Here is a 27,993-nt window from a genome sequence, read left to right on the forward strand (position 1 = left end):
ACGTACCATTCCGTAGCATTTCATTTTCAGAGTCCATGGGTTTGGGGCTTTGATTACCTGCGTGCTCCGTACTTTTTTCTAATATAGAACCTATAGCAGAGTTTGTTAAATCAATGCGAGTGCCCGCCTCTTTAGACCCATTCCCTGCCACATCCTCATCCTCAACCCCCAACGACGTAAAAATCCGAGGTGAAGACGAGAGTCTGGGTTCCAGACGGCGGTCAATATGACTTGTATCACTCTGTGTAATGGAGGAGTCGACAGTCTCCATCCCCTCCTCTGCACTAAATGGCTCATTATTACTTTCTTGGACTTGAACTTGGCCTCTTCCCGGTGTAAGTGTCCTCTTAGAGTGCTTCCCCACGAAGTCTTTTATTGACTTGGACACTAAACCACCTTCTTTCCCACAACCTTGTGTTTTATTGACTGAGGTGGGTTTCTTTGTAACTTTCCTCTCACCCCTTTTGTCTATTTTCACAGGTGTTTTCGTGGTCGCCCCTTCAGGCCCTTCATCAACTGACGCCATTTCCAACTCATCGCAATCTTTCGATCCATCTTTGCATAGTTTCCTTGACTTTGCCTTTCTTGGCACCATTCCAAAGGTCTACCTTGTATGAGCTGTACTGTTTATATATTACGTCTGCTTCGTAGCACGGTGTCAGCACCAGACAAATTATTCAATCTCCTTGCACCCTACCATTCACTACCCACACTTAGTGTAGCCTTTTACACGCGCTTGCTTCTTGCTCTTCCTGGGCTTTCTATGCCCCCGCCCAGGTCTAAAATATCATTAAAAACGCATTAAAACTTGTACTTATTTAGTAATTTAACAGCCACTTACCTTCCCTGTGTGCTGTCTGACCGTGGATTTATTTCCTTCTTGGCACTGGTCACCCGCTAAAATTTCTATATGCAGTAGAAGATATTTGCTGCGAAAAAAGTCTTTTAGCTCAAGAACTTTACCAGCTGGAACCAACCACACTAGCCCCCCCTGTACACTGCTACAGTTCCTGTTCACCGGGGCCCTAATCGCCCCCCTCCAGGACCGCCCTGCAGCATAGACCAACACAAAGAACCGGGGGGGGGGTTACAGCTGGGTGCGAGCGCTCACTTTATTGCTTACGGGTGACTCTTCTCTCACCTCACAGCGCCGAGCATGCCAGCCCCTCCTTTCACGGCCCCCAGCTAGTCCCATATTACTTCACACTAAAAGTCAATTTTTTCCACGTTTTCCAAGGTCGTAAGCGGTCTCGGAATTCTCGACCTCCGAGCCTTCCGTCTGATCGTGCACTTGCTTGCATCCACTTCGTCACGTTGCCGCCTCACGTCGTCAGTCAATCACAGCCACAGGGGAGCTATGCACTGATAATTCAAAAAAGTCCACAACAGAGCCCAAGCCAATCAAAAAATTACGCTATCCTATCAACATTACTTTCTGATTTTTAACCCTTCTATTCCAACGATCCCAACCCTGTTTCCCTACTCCTTACCTAAGATGGCAGACACTATTCATGACACGTTCCTTTGCTCAATAGGGGGTATCGAATAAACCACCGCTACTACTGCTTGACATTTATTTTGTCCAAAAACAGTGCTCACCTGATCCGTTCCAACCAATACGCAGAAAGTAAATCTCTAATTCACAATACAATGTGGCTGCCATCTTATCTTTTATCTAGTAATCCTATTTATCTAACCTTGCCAAAGTCACTTAATCTACCAGCAGCATAAGTGAAATGTTACTCTGCTCGTTTGCCATCTATTAAGCACACCACCCTCGTTTGTTCCTGAATTGGGTTAGTCTCGAAGCAGTGGTCACATTACCAATTCTATCCTATTTGCTAATAGTAATGATCAAGCTCCCCCAACGCGATATCTCCTATGTGGTTGCCATCTTATCTCTAATCAACAAAACCTCTTGCTACCAAAATTCTTCAATACCTCAAATCTTCTCATAGACCTTCATGTCTAACTCTTTGATTACCTTACGATCTACACTGCAAGCTCAATGTAAAAAGAATTCAACGCAAAGAAAAAATGAACAATTAAAAAATAAAGTAATCCTCCATCGATAGTTACATCAACATGATCGCCATCTGGTACTGGTGCAGAACGTGCTACCAAATGATCGTAAATAAACAATAACCCGCCACACATAACCAGTGCAACCTATACACTCTTACTCATCATTCAGCAATTATATGTTACAACTTTGTCATTCCTAGTCTCAATGTTATAACAAGCATTTACAATGCAACGGTCTCGGCATTATTAAAGGCAGAGCTATTGGCATTGCTCAGGACATTTTTTTTTTTTTTTTTTTTTTTTTTATCATAAATAAATGGCATTGTCATTTACTTGCCAATAGCTTAATCGTTAAATAAATGGCATTGTCATTTACAATGCCAATAGCTTAATTGCTCGCAAATGCATGACCTATTGCATTTACACCTGCACAGAGCCACACACACAGACACCCACACACAAAGCCAGCCACACACATACAGAGCCACCCATACAGAGCCACACACACACACAGAGCCACACACACACACAGCCACACACACACACACACACACACAGCCACACACAGCCACACACACACAGCCACACACACACACACACACACACACACAGACACACAGACACACACACACACACACGCACACAGACACACACACAGAGACACACACAGAGCACCACACACACACACACACACAGAGCCCCCCCCCCCACACACACAGAGCCCCCCCCACACACACACACAGAGCCCCCCCCACACACACACACAGAGCCCCACACACACACAGAGCCCCCCACACACACACAGATCCCCCCACACACACACAGAGCCCCTCACACACACACAGAGCCATAGACACAGAGCCCCCACACACACACAGAGCCCCCCCCACACACACACACAGAGCCCCCCCACACACACACAGCCCCCCCCACACACACACACAGAGCCCACACACACAGCCCCACACATTTGACTAAAAAATTCCTTCCACAGACCCCCACTGTCACTGTCACTGGTGCTTAGTGTCCTGAAATGTAGCGTGAGGTAAACAAGCCCTTGCACAACTTCCACAGAGCAGATCTGTTGAGAGGCAGCTACGGGGTTTGGCATGCTTCATGCAATAAATGCCGTGTATAGGGTCGGTTTGAAGGGGAAAACACTGCCATATAGCCACTAACGACCTGTCAGATCTGCACCTCCCACGCTCCGATTCTTGGCTTTTGAGTGTTAAGCTCAGGTACGTATTACTGCAGCCATTATAGAAAGTCTCTGTCTACAACCAATGGTAAAGTGGTGATAATTCACCTGACTGGACTCGGAGGCGGATGTTTGCAGACGCCAGCTGGTTATCCAGAACTACAGCCCCCAGGCACGAGAAAATGCGGAAGGTCGGCCGGTTGAGGCTTGATCGCCCATGGTTTAACACATCACACCCAATACGATCGAAGCTGCTTTCTCTCTCATTGTGTCACTTTCTGGCTCCACGTTCAAGCAAACACAACAACCACACAGTACTTTCCCTCGACAAGGGGCGCAGGGGTGGTCCCAATTAAGAGTCCCCCCCCCCCACCACCATTCAGGGGACACCATGCAGGCCAAGCATATCTGCGAGGTATGGGACACGCGAGGACCCCTCATCACATTCTGCAGGGCCCCATCATTTTGCGTTACGCCACTGGCCTGGACTCCTTGTCATGTAAGTCGGTATCTGTCACCTTTTCTACCGCTCGTTGCACTCCTGTCACGGCGGGATGACATTCAGTGGACCCAGATAAGTCAGTCCTAACATCCTTCAACTCCCTCCTTATACGTCATGAGGTAAGTAAAAAGGCCTGTGGTGGTCTTTTCCGCTAATGGACGGAGCGCAGGGGTCCCTCCCAACCTGCACCAGGGCATACTCTCTATGGAGCCGGGAGGTTGACACCCTGTGCCAGGCTGAAGACGAGGGGCTCAGACTGGTGTCCAGAGGTGCCCAGCTGAGGACGAGAGGTGAAGGGATGCGCTGCGGCTGGTGAACCGAGGCACCCAGGCTGGTGAAGGGAGGTGCCTAGACTGGGGAAAGGAAGTTACGCAACCCCCTTGAGTTGCAGGTCAGCGGTGTCTGTGACCTATTACGTCGGTAGTCGGGCTACCCTTGAAGACTTGCCGGGCTGCCGGCAGCGAAACGCCCAGGGCACCGAGGGGTCTTATCTGCAGGCTCAAGTGCAGCGCCACGGGCGCACGCCACTGAGTTACCAATTCACTGAATTTCGGCAGGAGACTGCAGGGTTTTTTAGGCCAAAATGCCTTTGTTTTTTTAATGTTATCTTAAAAGTTACTCCGTGTGCCAAGTGCACAGAGAATTCCTGTCGGTAAATTACTTATGAAAGGATGGCCTTCCCCCCCTACCCAGAGCCTCGCGCAGACCCCTTCTCAAACAGGGCTTCCCCTCCCATTTTGCATTAGTCGTGATTTAAAGCAAGCCACAAAAGTACGGACACATTTGTGGTCCAGTTTAAATGATGGAGAAACAAAGTGAAGATACAAGCTCCTCTATTACTTTAAAGCTAGTACTTGCTGAAAGCGGTCCAGAGGTTCTGCAGAAGACATCACGCACACATGGGACTGACTGTCAGTAAGGCATACAATTCAGTCAAAACAACTGCGTTGTGGGAGTTGTAGTCTTGTTCCCTGCAAGTGAATGCCACTAACGCCCAGGACAGCATTTCGTTTTAAAAGAGAGTGCATACACAGAAATACTCGATTCAAAAACTTTCTGCCCATCCCTGTGCAAACTCTTGATTATAGCACGAACTTAACCCGGTTGCATGACAAACGAACACGTTTTTTTTAGGCACGAGTGATTTGCCCAGAATCAAAGGATGCTTGAGCTGGTTCCCCAGATTCAAGGCCAGCCACTCTAGCCGTTAAGCCACCAGACCTTTCGAGTTTTGTCTAGTAATGATTTGTGCCTTCGCTCTATTACGCGCACTATCCCTCTACAGCGCTCTGACTCCTATACCGGGCGGGGTCTGTGGAGTGGGTAATCCTCAACAAACAAACGTTCACAAACAAAAGCCATGTGCCTTTCGAAATGTCAACTTAGGGCTAAGTGGCGATTAGTGAAGACTTAAAACGACAGCGAGACGTCTGCAGGAGGGGTGGGGCTCGCACCGCCATAAATTAAGGGTTAGGTGAGTGAAAGAGGGGCTGCGCATTACACAAAGGCGCGCTGCGAGAAGCGGTAAACTCCCAAAATGTGCAGTTTTCTTTGTGAAAGAGGGGATATCCTATCACAAACGTTTTGAAGCTAGGTTTCATCCCGCAAGCACATATCCAAGGAAAGAGCGAAAGGAGCTGTAAGGGGGTCCGGACGGGACAGAGACCGACCAACCATCTTTCTCCGAGGCGAGGCAGAAATGCCTCGGAGAAAAGAAAGCATCGTCTTTTTCAGAATCGGGGGCGTGGATTTCGTTCTCTCCTCTTCCCATTGGCTGGAAGGTAAAATTCCAGCCAATGGGAAGAGAAAGAAAACAAGGAAGAAGCTTAAAAAAACGGCCTCGAATCCGAAAAAGACAGGGCTTGAACCGAGTGACGCCCCTCTCCTCCAATGGCTGGCCAGCATTTACTAGGCCAGCCAATGGAAAAGAGGGGCGGGTTCCAAGCCCCCTCTAAGAAACATTAAATCTTTGGGCTCCTCCCACTGCTACGCAGTGCGACCGTCCTCGACCTAAAAAACGATGTACTTCTCTACACCGCTCGCAACCTACGAATCAGTTTGGCTTCAGTTTGTCTAAGGTATAATTCCTGATCCCCACCTCTAGAATTGTGCGTTATTCTTTGTATTCCATTAAGTCTGAAATCCCAATTATCTAGATGACATTCATTCATGTGTTTCACCAAATGTGAATTTTGATCCAAATTTCCAATGGCCCTACTATGTTCTTGGATACGACCTTTTCGGTATGATATTATACTACCAACATACATTTTAAAATAATTATAAATAATAAGATACACAACATAAGAACTATTATAATTAGTAAACTGATGCACCTGAAACGTTATTACAGAATTATAACTGAATGAAGTTAGTTTGTTAATAATGTATTCACACACATTACAACTTGAACAAGTATAAAATACTTAAGATGTATCAGGAAGCCAATTTATTGTTGGTACGGTAGGCTCTAAATAGTTTCTAGTAACATTTTGTTTTACAGTTTTACCCTTCCGATACTTAATTGATAGTTTGGTAGTGATGTTTTCTGCAAGGCGCGGCACCCCAACTAACAGGGATAATTTTGAGTATTACATATAGTGATTAGTGCGAGTCTCTTATGACTCACCTTAGTGGTCCTCTTCTGAAGAGAAGAGGCCTTGTTCACCTACAAAATTCTCTTTTCCGCTCTATTTAGTTGAGACTCACTATAACCTCTCAATCTATCTTTCAAATCCCTCACAGCTTTATTAAATGTCCCATCTTCACTACAGTTCTGACGAATCCTGGTCATTTTACCAAAAGGGATACCCTTAATCACCAATCGAGTATGTATACTGTCCGCCCTCAAAATGTTATTAGTAGCTTTTCTCTTTGTAAACAGCCTACTCTCAATTTTGTTGTCCTTAAAATAAAACTCTACATTTAAAAATGTTACTTATGCTAATCCACATTCATGGTAAAGTAAACATTATATAGATTTTGATATAAATATAAAAAAAACTCTTTCATTTGATTGCTCATTCTTGTTCAGATGAATATCACATTGTCGATATATCAACCCCAAAAATTAATATATTCTATTCAATACTTTGCTCAAAGGGCCTCAAGCATAACTCCTCTCAAACCACACCATAAAAAGGGCTGGCATAGGAGGGGGCAAACTTGGAACTCAAGTACTTCCTTGTATATGATGGTACCAATCTCCATTAAATAGAAAAGGCAGTCGTCAACAACCTCCAGAAGACAGCAAATCTGCTGTCATTTTTGGGGTTTACTGTCAATGTGCTGAAGTCACACCTGACTCCTTCTCAGATACTTAACTTAATCAAACCCATTCTGGATGTAATTAGGTTTTGTGCCTTTCTTCTGATAAAAAAGTATCCAGGACATTCAGGCTATTATCTCAATCTTTCAGCCTCGGTCTTGAATTTCCGTGAGGTTAACTCTGAGGGTGCTGGGACTGATGGCCTCCTACAGCCTGCTGGTCGAGCATGCCAGGTGGCATATGCGGGCACTGAAGTCTCATTGGGTCTAACATCAAAGGGATCTCTCTGACCATGTTCAGATTTTGGAAGAGACTGGAAAAGATCAGCAGTAGTTGTTACTGTACCACGATTGGGTCAGCGACAGACCCCTCTCCTTCCCCACCCAGAGCTCACTGTGGTGACTGATGCATTGCTTGTGGGTTGGCATGGCTATCTGGGAGAGGTGGAGATAAGAGACCTCTGGTCTCCGGTGGAGTCCTGTGTCCACAATGACCTTCTGGAGCCACGGGTGATCCACTTGGCATTGAAAGCCTTCCTTACATCCATAAAGGGGAGGCTGGTACAGGTGCTCTTGGACAACAACACCAATGTGGTATTGCATCAAACTGGGTGGGGAGGGGTGGAGTCACTGACCCTGTGCCAGGAGGCCTTGTGCCTCTGGAAGTTGCTGGATCACCATGCAATCTTCCGGGTGGTGAACCATATGGATCATTGAATGACAGAGCAGGCAACCACAGATCGGCGCCACGCGGATCACGAGTGGTAGTGTATTTGATGCTGCAATTGATGTCAGCATGCAGCAGTGGCTCCCATTTACCCTCTGTACATCATTTCCGAAGCTGTATGCCGAGAGGGCGGAGCCACACGGTGCCACCCATGACGCACAGAGGTACTGCTGAAAAGTTTCCAGATATTGTCTGATGCTATGGGAATATTCAAAAGGTGAGGAGGAATCTGCGGCTAGGTCATTTCTACCAGAACTAGCATTTTAGCAGGTAAGTAACTTGTTCATTAGTCCCTACGGGACATGGTGGCTCAAGTTTTACCTGCAGTTCCATATAACCTGCTGTCCTCTCCAACCCAAGCTATCTAGGATGGCCGCAATGCAGCAACATTAGTAGTTTGATTTGGCTTGGACATGACTGACTGCCTATGTCAGAAAATGGGTACACATCTCCTGGCTTCTCCGGGCATATCCAAGCCTCCCTGATGGACATGCCATTTGATGGCTCCCGCCTGTATTGCGAGAAAATTGATTTGGCCCTAGAGCAGTTTAAAGAAAGCAGGTCCATGGCACGATCTTTGGGTCTTTCAGCCCCACCAGACAGTTCTGCCAGCAATTCTGCCTTATCCATGGCTATGGCTGGAGTATTAATTTTCGACAACACCAGACACCTCCACCATCCCAACAAGCCTTTCAGCCCTTTCGTAGCAGCAGTTCATAAAGACAACACTCAGGACTACAGGGACAACGTGCAGCTAAAACTACCACTGTTTATGCATCCAACAAATTAATTTAGTGTGTCTTTGCCGAAACACAGCTTCTCTGTTGGAGGCAGGAACCAATATTTCCTACAAGGGTGAGAGGCATCACTTCAGAAAAGTGGGTCCTCCAAATTGTACATAGGGACTGCACCCTCCCATTCTTGACCACCCCACCATACCTTCTGCTACCATCAGAGCTGCTGACGGAGGACCACCTGTCTTGAGGCAGGAAGGGCTAGCCCAATTGGCCAAAGAGTCCATAGAGAGGGGTTTGGCCTTGGAAGAGGTACTGGTTGTTACTCCTATTATTTCCTTCTGCATAAGAACAATGGTGACCTTTATCCTGTTTTACATCTTCACCCTCTCAACGGCTTCCTCCAGTTGGAGTCATCAGTGAGCCATGCTTTGGTTAAAAACAACATTTTAAGGTCCTATTTGGAAATTAAATCATAAATTTGGAAGAAATAATTTGCCGCTAATCTCATAGAGCATAGCCTTCACTGTACTTTCACTAGACTGTTTTTATGAAGGTGAACGAAGAGAAGCTTTGTAAAACAAATAAGGAGATAAAAGTTCTCCGCTTTTAACTTCTTTACCACATGTTCCTGCAGGGCACATCAACATGGAACAAGCATTTACAATGCAACGGTTTCGCCTTTGGAAAAGTTAGAGCTATTAGCAATGTAAAAGACAATGCCATTTATTTATCTGTTTTCAAAACCAACACATAAATACAAATTTTGTCATTTACAATGCCAATAGCTCAAACTTTTCCAAAGGCGAAACCTTTGCATTGTAAATGCTTGTTTACCCTTTGGTTCTAGACGGTTTTTCCTTCCCCCTCTTTGCCCTTGTCTCTTATTGAGTTTCCTGATTCTAGGCTCTCTCCACTTTTGCTATGTGTCTCTGTATACTCCTCTTTTTCCGACACTGACTCTGCTCCAATCTCTTTATACCCCTTGTTCCGGCTGTTTCTCTTTCAGGCTGCTTGCTCCAGTGTCTTGAGACTCCTTGGTATATGTTGTCTCTTCTTCATTATCTCGACGTGTCTCTTTATACTCCCCGCCCTGCGCTGTCTCTCCAGAAGGTAGTCCTGGTTCTAGGCTGCCCTGTCCTTTGTCTTCTGGGCTGCACCCTCCCTCTGTCAACGACGGGTGGTTCTAGGCTGACCTGTCCTTTGTCCTCTGGGCTGCACCCTCCCTCTGTCAACGATGGGTGGTTCTAGGCTGCCCTGCCCTATGTCCTCTGGCTGCACCCTCCCTCTGTCAGCGGGTGGTTCTAGGCTGCCCTGCCCTATGTCCTCTGGCTGCACCCTCCCTCTGTCAACGGGTGGTTCTAGGCTGCCCTGCCCTATGTCCTCTGGCTGCACCCTCCCTCTGTCAGCGGGTGGTTCTAGGCTGCCCTGTCCGATGTCCTCTGGCTGTACATACCCTCCCTCTGTCAACGGGTGATTCTAGGCTGCCCTGTCCTATGTCCTCTGGGCTGCACCCTCCCTCTGTCAACGGGTGGTTCTAGGCTGCCCTGTCCTATGTCCTCTGGGCTGCACCCTCCCTCTGTCAACGGGTGGTTCTAGGCTGCCCTGTCCTATGTCCTCTGGCTGCACCCTCCCTCTGTCAACGGGTGGTTCTAGGCTGCCCTGTCCTATGTCCTCTGGGCTGCACCCTCCCTCTGTCGCCGAGTGGTTCTAGGCTGCCCTGTCCTATGTCAACTGGGCTGCGCCCTCCCTCAGTCAACGGGTGGTTCTAGGCTGCCCTGTCCTATGTCCTCTGGCTGCACCTTCCCTCTGTCGCCGAGTGGTTCTAGGCTGCCCTGTCCTATGTCAACTTGGCTGCACCCTCCCTCTGTCAACGGGTGGTTCTAGGCTGCCCTGTCCTATGTCCTCTGGGCTGCACCCTCCCTCTGTCAACGGGTGGTTCTAGGCTGCCCTGTCCTATGTCCTCTGGCTGCACCCTCCCTCTGTCAACGGGTGGTTCTAGGCTGCCCTGTCCTATGTCCTCTGGGCTGCACCCTCCCTCTGTCGCCGAGTGGTTCTAGGCTGCCCTGTCCTATGTCAACTGGGCTGCGCCCTCCCTCAGTCAACGGGTGGTTCTAGGCTGCCCTGTCCTATGTCCTCTGGCTGCACCTTCCCTCTGTCGCAGAGTGGTTCTAGGCTGCCCTGTCCTATGTCAACTGGGCTGCGCCCTCCCTCAGTCAACGGGTGGTTCTAGGCTGCCCTGTCCTATGTCCTCTGGCTGCACCTTCCCTCTGTCGCAGAGTGGTTCTAGGCTGCCCTGTCCTATGTCAACTGGGCTGCGCCCTCCCTCAGTCAACGGGTGGTTCTAGGCTGCCATGTCCTATGTCCTCTGGCTGCACCTTCCCTCTGTCGCCGAGTTGTTCTAGGCTGCCCTGTCCTATGTCAACTGGGTTGCACCCTCCCTCTGTCAACGAGTGGTTCTAGGCTGTCTGTGTGTCTTTCCTTCTTTCCATGAGGCTCGCTGGACACTGGGTTCTAGGCTGGCCCCGTCTCCGCGGTCCTCCATGTGTTTCCCATCACTGCAGAGCGCGTGGTTGCTGCAGGGTGCGGGGTGTCCTCGGCTCCCTTGCCGCGTGTGCCGATCCAACTCAGACGTAAGAGCTTAAATCCCGAAGGACGGCTAAAGGCCAGAGCTGGCGCCGAGCTGGGAGAACCCTCGCCGGGCCCCCCCGGAGTCCGGACCGGTTTGTACTGGGCGGAAGAGCGAGCCGGAGCATGCCATGCTCTCAACTGCATGCTCTCCGCTGAGGCAGCACCGCAGAGGAGGAGGAGAACGGCCCACGGAGAGGAAGTGCGCCGAGAGGTACAGCACCCGCGGGTGGGGTCTGGGCGGGGAGGAGGGGGCCTGAACTGGGGACCACGGAAGAGCTCCGGTGACATAAACAGGTACAGCTCCTCGACCCTCGGGGAGCTGTACACATACCTGTCCCCGTAATTCAGGGTTCACATAGGGTTAACTTCATAACAGTGGAGTGGGGCTGTTCGAAAGAATGACATCCATTCGGAGGGGGGTGGAGGTGGCAGCAGTTGTGGGGTCTACTGAAAATGTAAACTCGCGGACAGAGGAGGGAGGACTTAACAAGCATTGAGATAACCAAATAGGTCTCCCCTTTTGGATGTGAATGCAGATCTACTAGTTTTGCCATTGTTTTTCATTGATATTGTTCAGCACATACTGTTCAGCATCAGAAGAAAAAGTGCGGCGATGATGTGTATGCGTGCATAGGCAATTATAAGCTGGGGGTGTGGTGTTCAGTGCACGACTGCCCGGCACAGTTCACAGTTCTTCGAAGACCTGCATCTCTAAGGCAGCTGTCGTGAAAATCACACCAGCAGCTTACGTTTCGCAACCAGCAGCAGTCACCCTTGGTAGAAACTTCTCCTCAGAACACTCGGCAGCATTCACGTGTGGAAAAGCGTGCGGTGCTACCTCACCACTAGCCACCCTTACGCGGCAGCAGTGCCAGGAGTCGGACCTTACACGTGCAAACCTGGCTGCCAGACACCGCTGGCAACTGAGTTTAGTGGCACATACTACGACATTGAGACTTGTTTATGGAGTCAGGGGAGAGCAGACTGACCCGCACACACTCCCTCCCCCTCGTCCATCTCATGGGCAGGTCAGCCTTCGAGACCATCCAAAAAAGTAAATGGAGTTGATTGAAATCAGAATCAAACGACATGACTTTTGCATGTCAATTAGAACGAGGGGTGGAATTATGCCAATTATTCCGCACTCACCGGTTGTCTGAGGCGGCGGCGGCTCCTCTCCGCTGGGCTCTTCTGGGTGACGGTGGCAGGGCTCTCTCCTCGGGAGAGCCTCGCCGGAGGACGGTTCCTTCTTCTTCCCGGCAGGAGCGCGGGGTGGCCTCCCGTCCGCTTCCTGGTTCCTCCTCACTCCAGCAGCCAATCACCGCGCAGGTCACCCGGCGAGCCTCCCGCAGCCTGAACCAATGGCAGCGCGGCTCCCGGGTGACGTCAGCGGTGGTTCCCTCGGCTTCTCCACGGCCCCGGGGCTGCGGCGGTGATTTTCACGGCCAAAACGGCTGTGCACAAAAAGCGCTCAGGGGGAAGCACAGCGCTTCGGACTGACTGCGGGAGGGGGCGGGAAAGGGGGAGGAGAGACGCAGAAGACGGCCGGAGCAGGAAGGTGGGTGCAGCACTGACCTGTACTTCTTAAAAAAATAAAAACGAAACTCCGCCCACCGCTGCATTACTACACAGAGGGAACGCCCAGGGAAAAAATCGCGGGAACGCCCCCGAATCTGGTCCGGCCTTGACGGACAGATCTCTGTTCCAATGGCTAGCCTCCATTTATGGAGCTAGCCAATGAAACAGAGGGCGTATTCCAAGAGTCCCTTACTGAAGACTACAGATTTCTCTGGAGGCGGAGCTAAGAGCTCCGCCCTCCAGCGAAACCTAAAAAGGACTGTATGAATTTGGGAGAATAGCATTTGGAATTATATTCCGAGATAGCAAAGTGAGGTGTGATTCATTTGGGGCAGGGTTCCTGCTGGTGTACTGGAACGCATAGGTGCAGTTAGACCTGCCTGTGGAACACAATAATGACCCTTAAGTAATCTGTATGGCATATGTCCCTTATTGAGGACTAGCACCGCATCCTTTGGCAAAATGACAGCTCCTGATAGGGAGCTGGGGTCTTACATCCAACATGCTACATGGGTGATGACAATCCGACGAGAGTCCAGTGTGAAAAGTGCTGCACACATACGCATAGAGAGAATGTAACACTGAGGGATCATACTAAAACCAGCATAGGGCAAATAGAAAAAAATTGAGGAAACTGAATAATCCAAACGGTAAGTATTAACACCTGTGTGCTTGTATTATTTCTAAAGTGCTGGCACAGCAGTTACCTGTTAGCACTATGATCACTATAGTATATTTGGTGAGATCATAATTACTTGCCGTTGTATACCTAAAGTGTATAACAATTAACATTGTGTGGGACAGCAACTGATAACACAAGATTGATTTTGTATTCGTAATTCCTTCATTCAAGTTAATCGAAGATAGTTCATGTCGAGTATGCATCAGTGCCTGTTGCGGCATTGGGACTCTTTCAAGGGGTTATGTCAATTTCCTGACTCTTACAAGCTACAGGATTGATAATCTCTTTAGTTTCCTAATGATCTGCAGCTAATCAGTTCCCTATAAGCAGCTGTATTGTTAAGTATGATTTCACCTGGAAACCTTTATTGTCAGCGCAGAGTTGGAAACCTGGTGATGCACTGCTCTGACATCAGAGTAGTAAAGCATCGTGTCCTGAAACTAATGTTCATTCGTGGCCTGCCACCTTCCAGAATGGTCCTGCAGGGGTGTTTGCTTACCTCCTGTGTCATTCTCAATATTTTGTACATTTACTTAAGTGCTCTACATTTCTTATAATGTTGTCACACCACCATATTCTGCTTGCTACTTCAGTCTTCCTACATACATGCTGCCAGAAGTGTACACAGACCTAGATTTAGGAAGATGTCTACTTAGCTTGCTGAAGATAACCATGAGTGTACACCATCTTCCTTGTGAACATAGAATGTGGGTCTCATATCCTGGATGGATGAACCCGTGTTACAACCCCCTCAAGTTTTGTCTTGAGGACGTTATGTTTTTTAAGACTTCTTACAGCTGACTGTCTTACTGGCTCCTTTGAACGTTTCTAGGTTCTCACCACAAGTCAGACTCCTCAGACATTCTGTCCAATCAACTCACAATATATCCCTGTATATACGGGAGGCACTTGGTCTCTTAAGCAAATCACAGTCAACACGTACACTTCTAATTCATAACTCTCATTCTATACATCATCTCTGCATTAAGACCGTCATAGTGACTGAACATACTGTGGTTTTTACTGTACTGTAACTTTAACATTGGTAGCAACCCTGCCAAACAATTCAGGTTAATAAATTGTGCTTATGCTGTTAACACTGATAAAGTTGTGTGGATGGTGAGTGCTTCTGGCTTCTTTTTTAAACTCCCTTCCTTCTTTCCGTTTCCTTTAGGAGTGCACCATGTGTTCGACACAACGATTGCTGCCGACTTTAGTGTCTTGGAAAGTCAGAAAGAGTTTGTGAAACGGTACCTCCAGAGGAACCATGATGAGCATGCCTTCCCCATGTTTGCCTCCGCCTGCCCTGGTAAGAAGCCTGACTGATGTGGTCTGCTTCCACTGTATCAACAAGATTGTTACCCTCCCTACGGGACTGTCCATACCTGAGATTTAGACTCAAAACTGTACAAAGTCTAGGTTGGTTGAGAGGTGTTGAACTGATATTCTGGCTGCTATCAGTTCAAGGATGGATGGGTTTTGGATCAGTGACATTACAATATTGACCATTTACATTTCACAGTTCACAAACTAAATTACCTATTGATGCCCAAAATAATAGGCATTTTTATCCGCCAACTTCAAGGCAGCCATTTTATGGAAATCATATTTTAGATGAGTCAGCCCTACTGTGTATCACACCAGTATCTGGCGTGTTGCGCACATATTCCTTCAGTGATCGTTGATGCTACTTGGCTATTTTTCAGGCAAAATATTTTTTTTAAGTCCTCATACCATCTTCAATTATTGAAATAAGCACCATCACGGTATCTGGGGTCCACATGCTCCAAATATTGGATGTACGTCTTTAAGCATATTAACTGTGCTTCCTCAAACCATCCTACTTCAATGCCCGACTGCTTTAAGAAGATGTAATCCTTGGATTAATTAATTTTTTTATCAGAACCTCAGCATATCCCAAAAGTCACCACCCTCCTTTCGCTTATCTTGCCATCTATATATCTTCTCAAAAAAGGCCACAGAGTTTTTCCAGGCATGCCAAGATTGTGGAGAGGCTTGAGTCCATAATTTGCATATTTCTGTTCTCGCAATTAAGATTAAATAGAATATTCATTGCTTTGTGTTTAAAAATAGGCCCCCCACATCCTGTTGCGTTATCCCAAACATGATTAAGATCGTGCTTACCTCCATAGTAATACCCAATGTGAGGGAGACCCACAGTAAGCCAAAACTCTTCTAACTTTGGACAGGTGGCGAACATATGCATATCGTCCGACTCGTTGCTTCCACAACGTTTGCATATCGGTTCGCCATTTCCCTTACTTTTCGCCATCCTTTCCAGAGTCCAGTATATTCTATAACAAGTAAAGAAGTAGTTCTTCTTTAATGCAGCAGGCTTAACAATCGAGTAAGGTGTAGATAAAGATACTTACCATAATTTTTCCAGCTCGGCGTACGGCAAGTATCCATCCCATACCGAAAATGGAGCTCTCATCTTGTCATTAGCCTCTGTAAGTCGATGTTGGTACCACTGTGCCACTTCCCTTTTCTTAGACCAGCAATCTTGGAGGTCCATTTCCATTTGACTTGGTTGCATTCCTGTCCAGTCTTGGCTCTAAAGCCATGAGTTCATCTGATAGGTTTTGAACCTAGAGATTGTCCCTTCAGTCCTGTCACTCCAGTATTCCCAGGATAGGTGTTGCCCCTCGTCTAACAACTGCTCCCAACTGCTTATCCCGCACTGTTCAAAGAGGGCCGAAAGAGTATCCAGCAAGTACTCTGGATTACCTGGGGAGTTCCAATGGGGAACAGTTTACTGTAATATGTACTACCCAAAAGCGATCTGACCCCGATCCAGATTTTTGCTGCTGCTTGAAGGCATTTTAGTCTGACCTTCTTAAAGTATTTAGGCGCCCCAAACTTGTAAGTAAAGCCCTCCTTGGGAAAGCCCAAAAGCATTGCTCTTTACATAGTGCCAATTAAGGTCTTGTCTGGGCTGAAAAATAGCTTTCTATTATTCTTGAGCTGAAAGGCCCAGCAATAAGGTTGAAGTCTGGCAGCCTCAACCCCCCAGGCCTTTCTACTTAATTTCTTCCAAGAGAGACGTACTCCTTTGTTACCCAAATAAAAGATGTAATTTTCCCGTGCAGGGCTTTAATGCCCGTCTATCAAAGTTTAGGGGGATATTGTTAAACAGAAAAGTAACTTTAGGAAGGAGGAACATCTTTACCAAATTGATCTGCCCATATATAGATAATGGTAGATTACGCCATCTCGTTAACAAATTTCTTATCTCCGAACTCCCTTTTTTTAAATTAAATGCAGTTATTTTCCCAATATCCTTAGTTATTTTTAGCCCCAGATACCTCATCTCTGTAACACTCACAAAATCCTGCTCAGAATGTTTCCACAACATAACTTCTGTTTTGCCCTCATTAATCTTATATCCAGAGAGTTCCCCGAAAATCCATGTCTCTGCCATGAGTTGTGGTAAAGTGTATGTCTGAAGTTAAAATCCATCAAGTCATCAGTGTATAATTCTATCTTCCTAGAAAAGAACTCTACCTCAAAAGCCTTTATTTCCACGTTTATTCTTATGCTTTGGGCAAATGGCTCAATATATAGGTCAAAGAGAATGGGAGAGAGAGGACACCTTTGTCTGGTTCCCCTTTCTCTTTTCACTGATGTTGACAGGGAGTCGTTCACTAAGACTCAGGCAAAAGGAGTATTATAAATCTTGCATAATGTAGCTAACAGAGACTTGCTCATGCCAAAATTATCTAACACTGTCATAAGATACCTCTAAAGCGATCAAACGCTTTGGCCGCGTCCATGGTAACAACCACTAATGAGGTGCCTCAAGTTATGGCTAGGTCTATTGAGCCTATCAGCAAGTGATTCAGTTCTCTCAGATTTCTCCCTGGCAAGAAACCTTTTTGATACTCATGTATTAGGTGTCCCACCACTTTATTTAATCGTACTGGCAAGACACTGTTAAAGACTTTATAATCGCTATTAAGTAATGAAATAAGGCGAAATGATTGGCACTAAAGTGGGTTCTTACCCGGCTTTGGAATTAAAACTATTACTGTTTCATTCCAAGATGCTGGGATAGGGTTGCCGTTGGCCAGTATGGAGTTAAACCGCTTCATCCACTTGGGATGATCCCGTCAGCATTTACAGCATAAATCTTGCTGGGAATTGTTTCGGGACCAGCAGCCTTGCCTCTTTTTGCTTTCTTACTTGCTGCCAGAATTTCTCTACCTGTTATTTCTTGATATAAATACTGTTGTTGTTCATGTGATAGCTTAGGGAGGTTGTTCGCTTGTAACCATGCCTCTATGTCTGTTTTGTTTGTCAAGAGATTTTCCTTGTAAAAGTCCTGAAAATACTCATTAAAGGCTTCTTTCATCTTGCAACTCTCTTCCACAATACAACCTGTGCTATAAGTGATCTTCTTGATATAGTTCTGATTCCTTCCCAACCTTGCTTTCTAGTCCAGCAGTCTCCCACAACATTCTCCATGTACTTAGCTCTACTAAATTCCCACTGCTGCAATACCTTTTCTTCTGATTTTACTCTTAATTTCATTTGTAGTTCCTCAAGGGATGCCTTTTTCCCCATTCTCTCCTCTTTGCTCAATACATCCATTTTTAATAGCTTTCCTATTTTTGCCATATCCTCCTCCTGTCCAGAGAATTCTGCTTTTTTCTTTCCTGGTCCAATAGGTTGATAGACTTTTAAGAATCCCTCTAGACCAAGCTTTATACACATCCCAAGCTATATCCGGGGGGGTCCGATGTCGTATCTCTAGAGAAATACTGCCCTGTTCCCAGGGCTAACTTAGCCACTATCCCTTCCCTAAGTAAGTTCCTGTCCACCTCCTTTTCCCTGTTGAGTCTACCAAATCCACTTTTAAAAGCAAAGCTGCATGATCTGAGAGGTGAATAAGGAGAAGGCCTATCCGTGCCACTTTTTCCACCTCTTACCTGTCCATAAAAAAGTAATCTAGTCTGGAATAGTGACTGTTTTTACTATGGTAGGTGTAATCCCTGCAGTTTCCATTTACTTTATGAATTAGTTTATAATTTTCCAGCATATCCACTAAATAATCTCTCATCTTTTGGAAATTAATCTGAATCCGTACTGAGGATCTATCAAGGTTATTGTCTAAGAGAATGTTAATGCACCCCCAGGATAATGGGTGCATTAAAATCTACCAGGCTGTAAAAAAGATTTGCCAGATGAGAGGTGTTGTCAATATTCGGGCCATAGTAATTCACTAGCGTATACAGACTTTGAAATGTATTGATCTCAGCTATAATCCAGTTTCATACCTTGTCAGCCCATCTCTGGATCTCATTTTAATTAGCTGGGGTATACCTTTAGTAAATTCGGGTTGATTAGTGACCACAACAGTCTACACCCTCTTTTATTTTGACAATAAATCTCTACATTCCTGCATTCTTAGGTGGGTTTCTTGTAACATAATTATTTGTGATTTATGTTGCTTCAAGTACTGCTGTATAATACGTTCCCTTTTCTTTACCCGCAGCCCATTAACATTCCAACAAAGTATCTTGAGAACCCTTTTCATCTTTGGATTACCTTCATCTCTTATACTCATTTTGTTTGTTTTTTGTTTTTCCTGTTCTCCAATTGCTACTCCTATTTGGTGCTACTCTTCTACCCTGACTTGAGGACTCAAATTGTTTTATACCTTTTTCCCCATGCTCCACACCACATGTGCTCCAAACCCTGGGAACCCTCCCATTCCTATGTCTAGGCCTTAACATAGCCTATTCAAGTACAACTCAGATGGAACAGTATTATCTTGTTTCCTAGCTTAATTAATGTTCCCGAGGTCCCCTCCCTCTTAGCCTGCACATTAAAGCTGTGTACTTCTTCAGGGTCCAGAAAGTTGTACATTTTGTTTTGACATATGACCTTAAGGATCTCTTGAAATTTTTGTTGCACATTGGCCCCCAGCCCCCTCAGCTCTTTAATTCTATTTCCCGGCTCTCGCTGCCTATCTGCTGTTTCCCTGGCAATATCTGACCAGTTTTTAAAAGTAGCCATCAAAGCTTGCAGTGACTTTTCCTTCAGAGCCAGACTTAATAGTTTCTCCTTCACAGTATAGAAAAGAAAGTTCACCAAGATCTTCTGGGATTTTCCCTGCCCTGGGTGCATTTCAAAGGGGTGTCTGTGCAGTCGCTAAATTTCATCCTCTTAATTGGAAAAACCATCTTGCTGTGGAAAGACACTTCTCAGCAATTTAATCATAAAAGATGTAATGTCTGCCCCTTCAATGCCTTCCACAACATCCAGGATTCTAACATTTTTCCTTCTTGCATTATTCTCCAGCTTTTCTAGTTTACCAGTCAAGGTCTTCTCTTTTTGCTTCAACTGCTCAATTTCTTGTGTATTCTCTTGGACAGATGACTTAAGTCCTTGTAGCCCGTGCTCTAACTCCTATGATCGTTGTGTTAGACCCTCAATCTTTTTCTCCAGACTAGAGCAAGTTTCTTGAAACTCTTTTTGATTTAACTCCAAGATCAAGAAACGCCCCTTAATTTCATGTGCTAGCTTGCCTAACATAACCTGGACTGGGTCCAGCCTTTTAACATTGCCAATGGCTTGCTCCCCTATCTGTGACGTCCCGTCTGGGGCGTTACTCTGTTCAGCTTCATCCCCCACACCCCCATATCAACGTTTGACACTTCAGATGTCAAACAGAAAAACTTAATTTGCGTGGGAATGGCCAGGGAATCCCCTCCTTGACCGCCCATATCCAAGTCCATTACCCCTGTGATATTCGAGTGGTGCCGCAGCGGGGACCCTCCGTCCTCTTCTTCACCCTCTTCTAGCCCAAGCTCTGACCTTAAAGTAGGATTTAAACGAGGAGGTAATCTTATGGGGCCTAACGGCTAGAGAGTCCTGCTTCTCCTTTGAATGGGGTATACATCCTACTTTGGATGGGGGTATCCTACTAACCGTTTTTTTGCTCAGACGAATGTTGCTTTGGGTCTTTATTTGTTTAGATGTCGCCTTCACTGGGAAGAGGGCACACAAATGTTGCCTTCGGGCTCGTCTGCACTCAGCGCCCACATTGAACTATGAGACCTCAATGTGTATCTGGTGGTGATCACCTGTTGCCCCCCCCCCCCGGCTTGTTTCTTCCTACTTGGTTAATTATGCCCCCCAAAATCGCCTTGCTGGAGCGACAAGCTATCCAAGCTGGCCTAGGACTGGAAACAGGCTCCCACAAAGGACTTACATTCTATCCCAACATCCATCAGGGGATGTCTGCAGGCACCGCTTCTCCTGCTGCTCTTGCTGCCAGCCCTGCTGGCCATAGCATAGCATTGCGTAACGGGCGTAGCGGCTACCAGACTTCTCCTGGAGCTGCCTGCTTCCTCTATGCAGCAGACATGTGCTGACGCTGGCACCAGCTGCATTGCTGCCTCGCAGCGGGAGCAGACTGTGTGGTGTTACCTAAAGGGACCCGCCGCGATACACCAGAGCGGCGTCCCTTGCGCGACCATCCGGTAGCCAATACAGTGCAGTGGAGACGAGGTACCAAAACCTCCAGTTACTGGTGAGCTATCATGCGTTCATCTTACACTCCCTACACGTGGATCCCGACCGGTGCTCAGCCGTCCGCCATGTTCCCCGTGACGTCTGACTTCCCTCAAGCAAAATCTTTAATTTGGGATTCTTTAGGGAAGATGTACAAATGGCATGCTTTCCAGCCTCCTTTCTCCATTCCTGTTCATGTTTGTATGTGAAAGGAAGTGTGAGTAACAGTAAAGGAAGTGTGAGTAACTGTAGCCATATATGTGAGATGGATCACTGATTTGACATGTGACTTCTACCCATTTTTGTGTAATTCTACTTCTCGATGAGGGTGAGGTGGTTGGTTCTGACACCTACCAGCCTCTTGAGATGTGCTGGGCAGGCTACACGCAGTCTCGGTGGTCCAATGATATCTTATGTGTGTGCACAGTCTGGCTAACACACTTTTCTGAGCTGCTGTGATTGTTTCAGGCAGCGGTTTGGGAGTCCTGGCCATAACGCTGCCATCTTACTCAGATTCTCAACCCAACAAGCTGAAGCAAGATCACAATACATTTCTTGACACACACGCCCTCGGTAATAAAAATCAACGGTATGGATTTTTGAAAGAGATAATTATCTATTTCATACATTCCTATTTGTAATCTCTCTGCATTGCCACCTGACTGTTTTAGGTATTTTGATACCAGATGGCTACATTCACTATTACAACATGTACCAAAAGGTGGGCCCCTGCATGCCATCTCAATTTCTTTGCTTTGGCCATAAAAGCAAAGTGTTGCTCTCAACCACTCACATTATTCTCACCCCTTGCCATAATCCTTGAATGTTCCTTACCCAATCCAGGCTCGCCACACCAAAACCTCCTGCATGGACAAAAAAAAAAGTAGAAAGCAATAGTTTACGTTTTTCTACTTTTTTGGGTGATTGGGCTTCCCTCACAGCAAGACCAGGACAGTCTTCTGTGAATCAAAAGATGTATTATTAGAGGGTGAAGGAGCGCAGCTGGAGAATGGAGCAGGCTTTTTCAACCTGTCTTTAAGGTGAGAGGTTTTACAGCGCTTCCTTGGCCCGAAGCACACCGGAGGGGCGTTGGGTGCTGGCAGCACAGAATGCGCTTTTGGCATGCCTGCAACACACACTATAGCCCACAAAGGAAGCATTCTGATTGGCTGACCTGCTCAGCGTTCCATCCAGTGGTGCTAATGTTATGTATGGCTCTTAGCATGAATAACCACGTTCTAAATAATTGCTGTGACGTAGAAACAGTGGGAAACGAGTTGCTTCCCCCTGCTAATGGTCATAAAGGAATTCCAGTCCATGCTGACGTGACTGTTGGAGAACCTGTCTGTGCAGTGCTGGCTCTCTGCTCGCTTGTAGAGTAGATGGCACAGCTTTGTATGTGGAGGAGGAAAGAAGGCACAAAAGGTGGTCTGGTGGCCTGCCAGAGATCAATTATTATTTTGATGCATTTTGGCTGGGGAGGAGATTGACTATAGAGTGGATGATATGGGCAGATGGCAGAACACCAGTTCTCTGTCAATATTGGCATATATGGAGTGCAATGCAGAGGGTGCTTGACAGGAGACCATGTATTATTGTTTCATGTGAGTCATGGTAAAAAATTGGAAGGTCTGGTGTGAATGATAGGGGAGACCTTTTTAAAAAAATGGGTGTTACAGGTATAGTAAATGTAGAGGGTCGTGAGGATGTATGGCATGAAACTGGGTACTTTTTCATATTTGGGAAAGTTACTGCTGTGGTGGTGTAGAAGGGTGGCAGGGTACCAGGTATTCACTCTCATTGTTTTTCTGGTGGTGGCAAGTGGTGGTCATAGGGTCACAGGATCTGGTCACTTCGACCACATCTCACCTGTCCTGGCATTTCGTGACTGGCTTCCTATTAAAGGAAGATCTATGTACAAATTTGACCGAATTTTTCACAAGATTTTACACACCAACCAGTCATATTGCTTGGCCAGAAAACTGAACGCTTGCTGCAGCACTCGTCCACATCCAGAGCACTGACTCTCTTCTTTTGGAAGTCCCTGCATTCAAAACAAGCATTGGCAAAGCTAATAAGTCTTGCCTATTCAGGAGCTATTGGCTTTGCCAGTATGTTTTAGCAATTTATTTTTTTAAATATTTTTTTTATTGCTGACATTTATCAACAATACATTCTACAGCTTTGTTGAAGAAGCATATGATTACACAATTTTGGAATGTTCATGTTTCCACCATTAATACACGAGGCAAGCATTTTATACAGTACTGCCGATAATTACCGGGTACATCCAGCGAAGGAAGGGGGGGGGATTAGGGTGGCTCCCAAATTTAACAAACATCTTTTAGCCTCCAGGGCTAGGCTTTGTCCCAAGGGCTCTTATATACAGTGGAGTATTGCTTTCCAATATTTAATAATGTGGGTGCACTCCCAAAGTATGTGTAAGAATGTGCCTTCTCTGCCACATTGTCGCCTACACTGAAAATCTTCCCCGTAGCCCATCCTAACCAGTGTTGGTCCTGAAAAGTACACTCTATGTAGTAATTTCAGCTGTACCAGTTTGAGCCGTGAAGAGATTGCAACTTCTTTGCCTCCAACCATTCCTTATCGTCTAAGTTCAGTTTCCCATTTTCTATGGAGTTATGTGAGAGAGTGGGGGGCATGATTGATCAGCTTTTTGTAGGTCACTTTTTTAGGCATGTATTCGTCAAGGAGTCTATCCTCTAATGGCGATGCCTCTGGAAGTGTTCCTCCCACTGTGATATTCGCTTGTAAGGCGTGTCACACCTGCAGGTATCTAAATCTTTCAGAGTTTGCCAGTTCGTACTCTGTACTACTGTTGTTGGAGCGTGAAAACCATCACTCTCTCCTCACTCCACCGGTCTCCCACCCGACACAGCCCAATAATATCCCATTTGTCTTATCCTTTGGTCGCTCTTAAGGTAACCAATTGTTCTGAATCCCACAGAGGGGTGACCTGCGTAATTATTTTGGCCCAACCTATATTCCTGTACGCAGTGTACCATATTTTGATAGAGTGCTCCGTGGGTCCCATCAACCACATTTTCGTGGGTTTGGAATAAAGTGCCCTTGTGAGAAAGTGCCCTCTTTCTGCATGGTATGCCCTCACTTTTTGCTGAATTGCTGATGTTCTCTGACTGAGTGTGCCCTGGGCTCCTGCTAATCAGGTACCCAGGGCCTATGTGCCTTCCCTAAAATTGCATTGAAGCCAAAACCCAATTGGGCTCTCTGGCCACAGGTCAGCTCCTGGTAAATGGTACCACAGGTGCCCAGGGCACTGTGGCCAGAGAAGGGCTTTAAGGGCTGCAGCACTTATTGTGCCACCCTTAGAGGTCCTGTACCCTGACCCTCACACACTGCCTTTGCAGGCTGTGTGTCTTGGTGCAGAACAAAGTGAAGAGTCGGCACACATCCCTGTGTGCCATGCCTACAGACCACTGCCCTAGCATAGGTCAGTCACCCCTCTAGCCGGGTGCACTATACCAGTGGTGAGGGTACAGGTGCAAGATGTCCTGTACCCGTACAGTTTCTAAGTCCATTCTTAGGCACTTTAAGTGTAGTACTGCCATTAAGAGTATATTTCATTACAAACTCCACAGCACCATAATGGCTACACTGAAAATTGAGAAGTTTGGTATCAAACTTCTCAGCACATTAAACCCACACTGATGCCAGAGGGCATCTTGGAGATGCTCCCTGAAACTCAACCAACTTCTAGTGTCCCAACTGAGTGGCTGCTTAGGCTGTCCTCAACAGACATTATTTCTGGACCCCTGGGTCAAGAGCCTGCTGCTCTTGGGGGGCCTGAAACAACGCACATCCTGGGACAAGGTGCCAAGCCTCCTCCCCCAGGATGGGCAGGGTTCACGAAGGGGAAGCCTCAAAGGCATACCGCCTTTGTGATCTTCCCCAGACCACTTGCTGCTTTCAGCAATGGTCCCCACTGGTGGGAAAAACAAGTGAGGGAGAGAGAGGTGTGCCCACCTCTGCCAATTCCACACCTCAGGTGGGGAGGCGAGGTGAAGCACAACTCAGAGTCCCCGCCATCTTGAGGATTGGGTGACCCAACCAACCAGGGACTGGCTCCTGCCTCCCTCCTACTGGAGGGTGGCACAATAAGGGGGTGTACCTACCACAGGGAAGTGACCCATTGGTCCCTGCCCTCTACCTACCTGTAACACCCCTATATCTAGTATTTAGGGGGGCACCCTTAACCTTGCTTCCTCAGATCCAGAAACGACAAGAAAGAAGATAAGAAGAAGGACCGAAGAGCCATGCAGAGCTAACAAGAGGACGACGCCCACAGACTTGGCCCCAGCCCTACAGACCTGTCTCCCCCTCGAACCTGCTCCTGCGAAACCCTGGTGTCCTGCCGCCAGCAACCTCAAAAACTCCGGAGGACCTGCCTTCCTTCACTTCCAAAGACTGCTTCTCTTGTGAACACCGGATTTGTTCAACTGCAACCTCTGGCAGCAGCCAGAAATGGCGAATCCACCCCATTCTGCACCCGCCGAACCCGGCCCGAGCTCTAGTGAAAAAACACCACGAGGAGGTTACCCCGGCGATCCTGAACTGAGATCCGGCGACCCATAACCTGCCTCCAGGCAAAGCCTGCAATCTAAATTTAGAAGGCCCCCCTAACCGCGACCAGGAGCTCGTAAGAAGATCTATACCACAAAAGGCACCCCTGCATCCGATGCCCCACGGCCTAGTGTGCCCAAACCAACGGTGCCTAACCAACCCCTAACTTCCCAACTTGCCTCTCGAACCCAACGTACCTCTGGAAGTGGTGGTCGCACCCAGAAGGCCTTTGTCTCCCTGTCTGCAGTGCTTTTGCAAACCGGAGGTTCTCCATTGAAAACAACAGGGCGCCCGACGTTGAAACAGCACTCTGCACACAGCCGCCTCAGTGCCGCTGAGGGTGCACCTTTTGTGAGACTTTGTTTCCCCATTTGCCCTGACCTAAACCCAAGAGCTTTGCTCCCAGAACCCAGTGGCCTGCTTGCCAGCAGCCACCAACCGGAGGCCTCAACATTCTGCACCCCGCCGCCCTAGTGCCACTGAAGGTGGAACAAGAGTGAATCACTGACCCTGGGGGACCCCTGAGTCTAACCCCAGAACCGTAGCTCCCACAGTCGATAACTTACCTTTGAACCTATAACCTGTTTTTCCTCCATAGAATAACATTGACAATTTTCTTCCCAAAATTTTCTTAGTGTAGAGTTTTGAAATCTAAAAATATTCTTTCAAAATCGCATGAATATCCAAAATATATTTACTTACCTGTTTGTAGGAAATGTCCCAGTGCTGAATCTAGGTATCCAGCACTGAGTTAGAAAAGTAACGTAAAAAGTAACTTACCTGTTATTTACTGAAAAAGCCTATTCATTTCAATGTACTGTATTTGCTAAGTATTGCAACCTACTACATCCCCTGTAAATCAAACAAAGTACAATTCCTATTGCATTTTCAAACCGTTCCACATTCAGCAACTTATTACTGTAAAGTATTTAATGCGTACCTGTGCCAGGCTTGCTTGGTTCTAAAAATATAACCGTATATTTTTTATTCAAAAACAATTGGCCTAGAGTTCAGTTCTTGAGTGTGTGAATTTATTTGCTGACTGAGTGTGTACATCAAATGCATAACACTGCCCTCTGACACTGCCTTACTGCTCGACCACAAATGGAGAGTAAAGTTCTATCTAACTCTACCTACCTCTGGCGTCACCTAGACTCTATACACACTATACCTTATTTTGGTGTAGTAAATATAGAGGCAGTTACCTACAGCCCTGACATATAATTCACCCGGTAGCTGGCACCTATCCATTCGATATCTAGGGTCGTCCTGGGGTCGGAATGTACATTGGTTAATGGCTGCTAATTGAGTGGCCAAATAATATTTCTTGATATCTGAGAGTCCTATTCCTCCGTCGTACCACCCCCTCACCAATTTTGCTAGTGATATTTGGGGCGACCCCTTTACCCATAGCAGCGCCCACTGTTCAGTCTCTATGGCCATAAAATAGGCTGCAGGAATAGGTTTTGGTGAATTATGTAAGACGTACAGAAAGCGGGGAAAGGACATCATTTTAAATAGGGCTGCTCTTCCTATTAGAGACAGCTGGAGAGCCTTCCAGTGTTCTACATCTTTTTTGAGTCGCTGTAAGGGCGGTATGAGTTTGTTAACGTAAAACAACCTAGGATCCTTGGTAATATAAATTCCAAGGTATTTGAAGCCATCTACTGCTTCTGTCAGTTTACAACCTCTTGGCAGGAGTGGAAATTGACTTTCGAACATAAAGATCACTGATTTGGTCCAATTGATGGTGTATCCAGAGTATCTGCCGAAGTTAGTAAATATGCTAAGGACCCTGTGTATTGAGGTACACAATATGTCATTGGCTTACAGGAAGATCCTGTCCTCCCATTCCTCTGAACACCTCAGACCCCGAATGATGGGGTCCTTACGGATCCATGCTGCCAGGGCCTCCAGCGTCAGTGCAAAGAGTAATGGGGACAGAGGACATCCCTGTTTTGTCCCTCTTCGGAGGGCAAAGACTCCCGACTTTTTTATTATTGATGACTACTTGTGCCAGTGGGTCAGCATATAAGAGTCTAATCCAGCCGACCAAGCTGGGGCCGAATCCCAGCCTCTCCAGTACAGCGAAAAGGTAGGGCCATTCTATTGTGTCAAATGCCATGGCGGCGCCCAAAGACACCACCACTGCATCCTCCCTCAGTGTGTCGATCCGTCCTATCACCCCATGGAGTAGACGAAGATTCAAAGAGATATTTCTGGATGGCATGGAGCCTGACTGGTCCGGATGGACCAATTTGGAGATTACTCCAACCAGTTGCCTGGCCAGTAGTGCTGCCAATATCTTGGCCTCTGCGTTCAGTAACCAAATGGGTCTAGACGATGAACATTTGTTTTTAGACTTTCCTTCTTTATGTATGACCACCAATGCTGCTAGTCTTTAATCCATGGGAAGCCTACCCACCTATCGGCTCTCCTCATACATTAATTTTAAACATGGGGCAATTTTATCGGGCTTTGATTTGTATAGCTCTATGGGGAGGCCGT

General features: G+C 46.8%; 1 protein-coding gene across 4 annotated transcripts in view; it reads left to right on the top strand.

The window, feature by feature from the left end:
• The window catches only part of NARF (nuclear prelamin A recognition factor), a 403,053-nt gene that overhangs the window by 263,914 nt on the left and 111,146 nt on the right, over positions 1–27,993 (top strand). For all 4 annotated transcript variants that reach the window (XM_078654654.1, XM_078654655.1, XM_078654657.1 and 1 more), the window contains one exon: positions 14,519–14,653. In XM_078654654.1, the coding sequence (XP_078510780.1) occupies positions 14,519–14,653 (135 nt within the window). The remainder of the gene's footprint in view (positions 1–14,518; positions 14,654–27,993) is intronic.

Source organism: Lissotriton helveticus, chromosome 7 (assembly GCF_964261635.1).
Source record: "Lissotriton helveticus chromosome 7, aLisHel1.1, whole genome shotgun sequence".
In the NCBI taxonomy this organism is placed as follows: domain Eukaryota; kingdom Metazoa; phylum Chordata; class Amphibia; order Caudata; family Salamandridae; genus Lissotriton; species Lissotriton helveticus.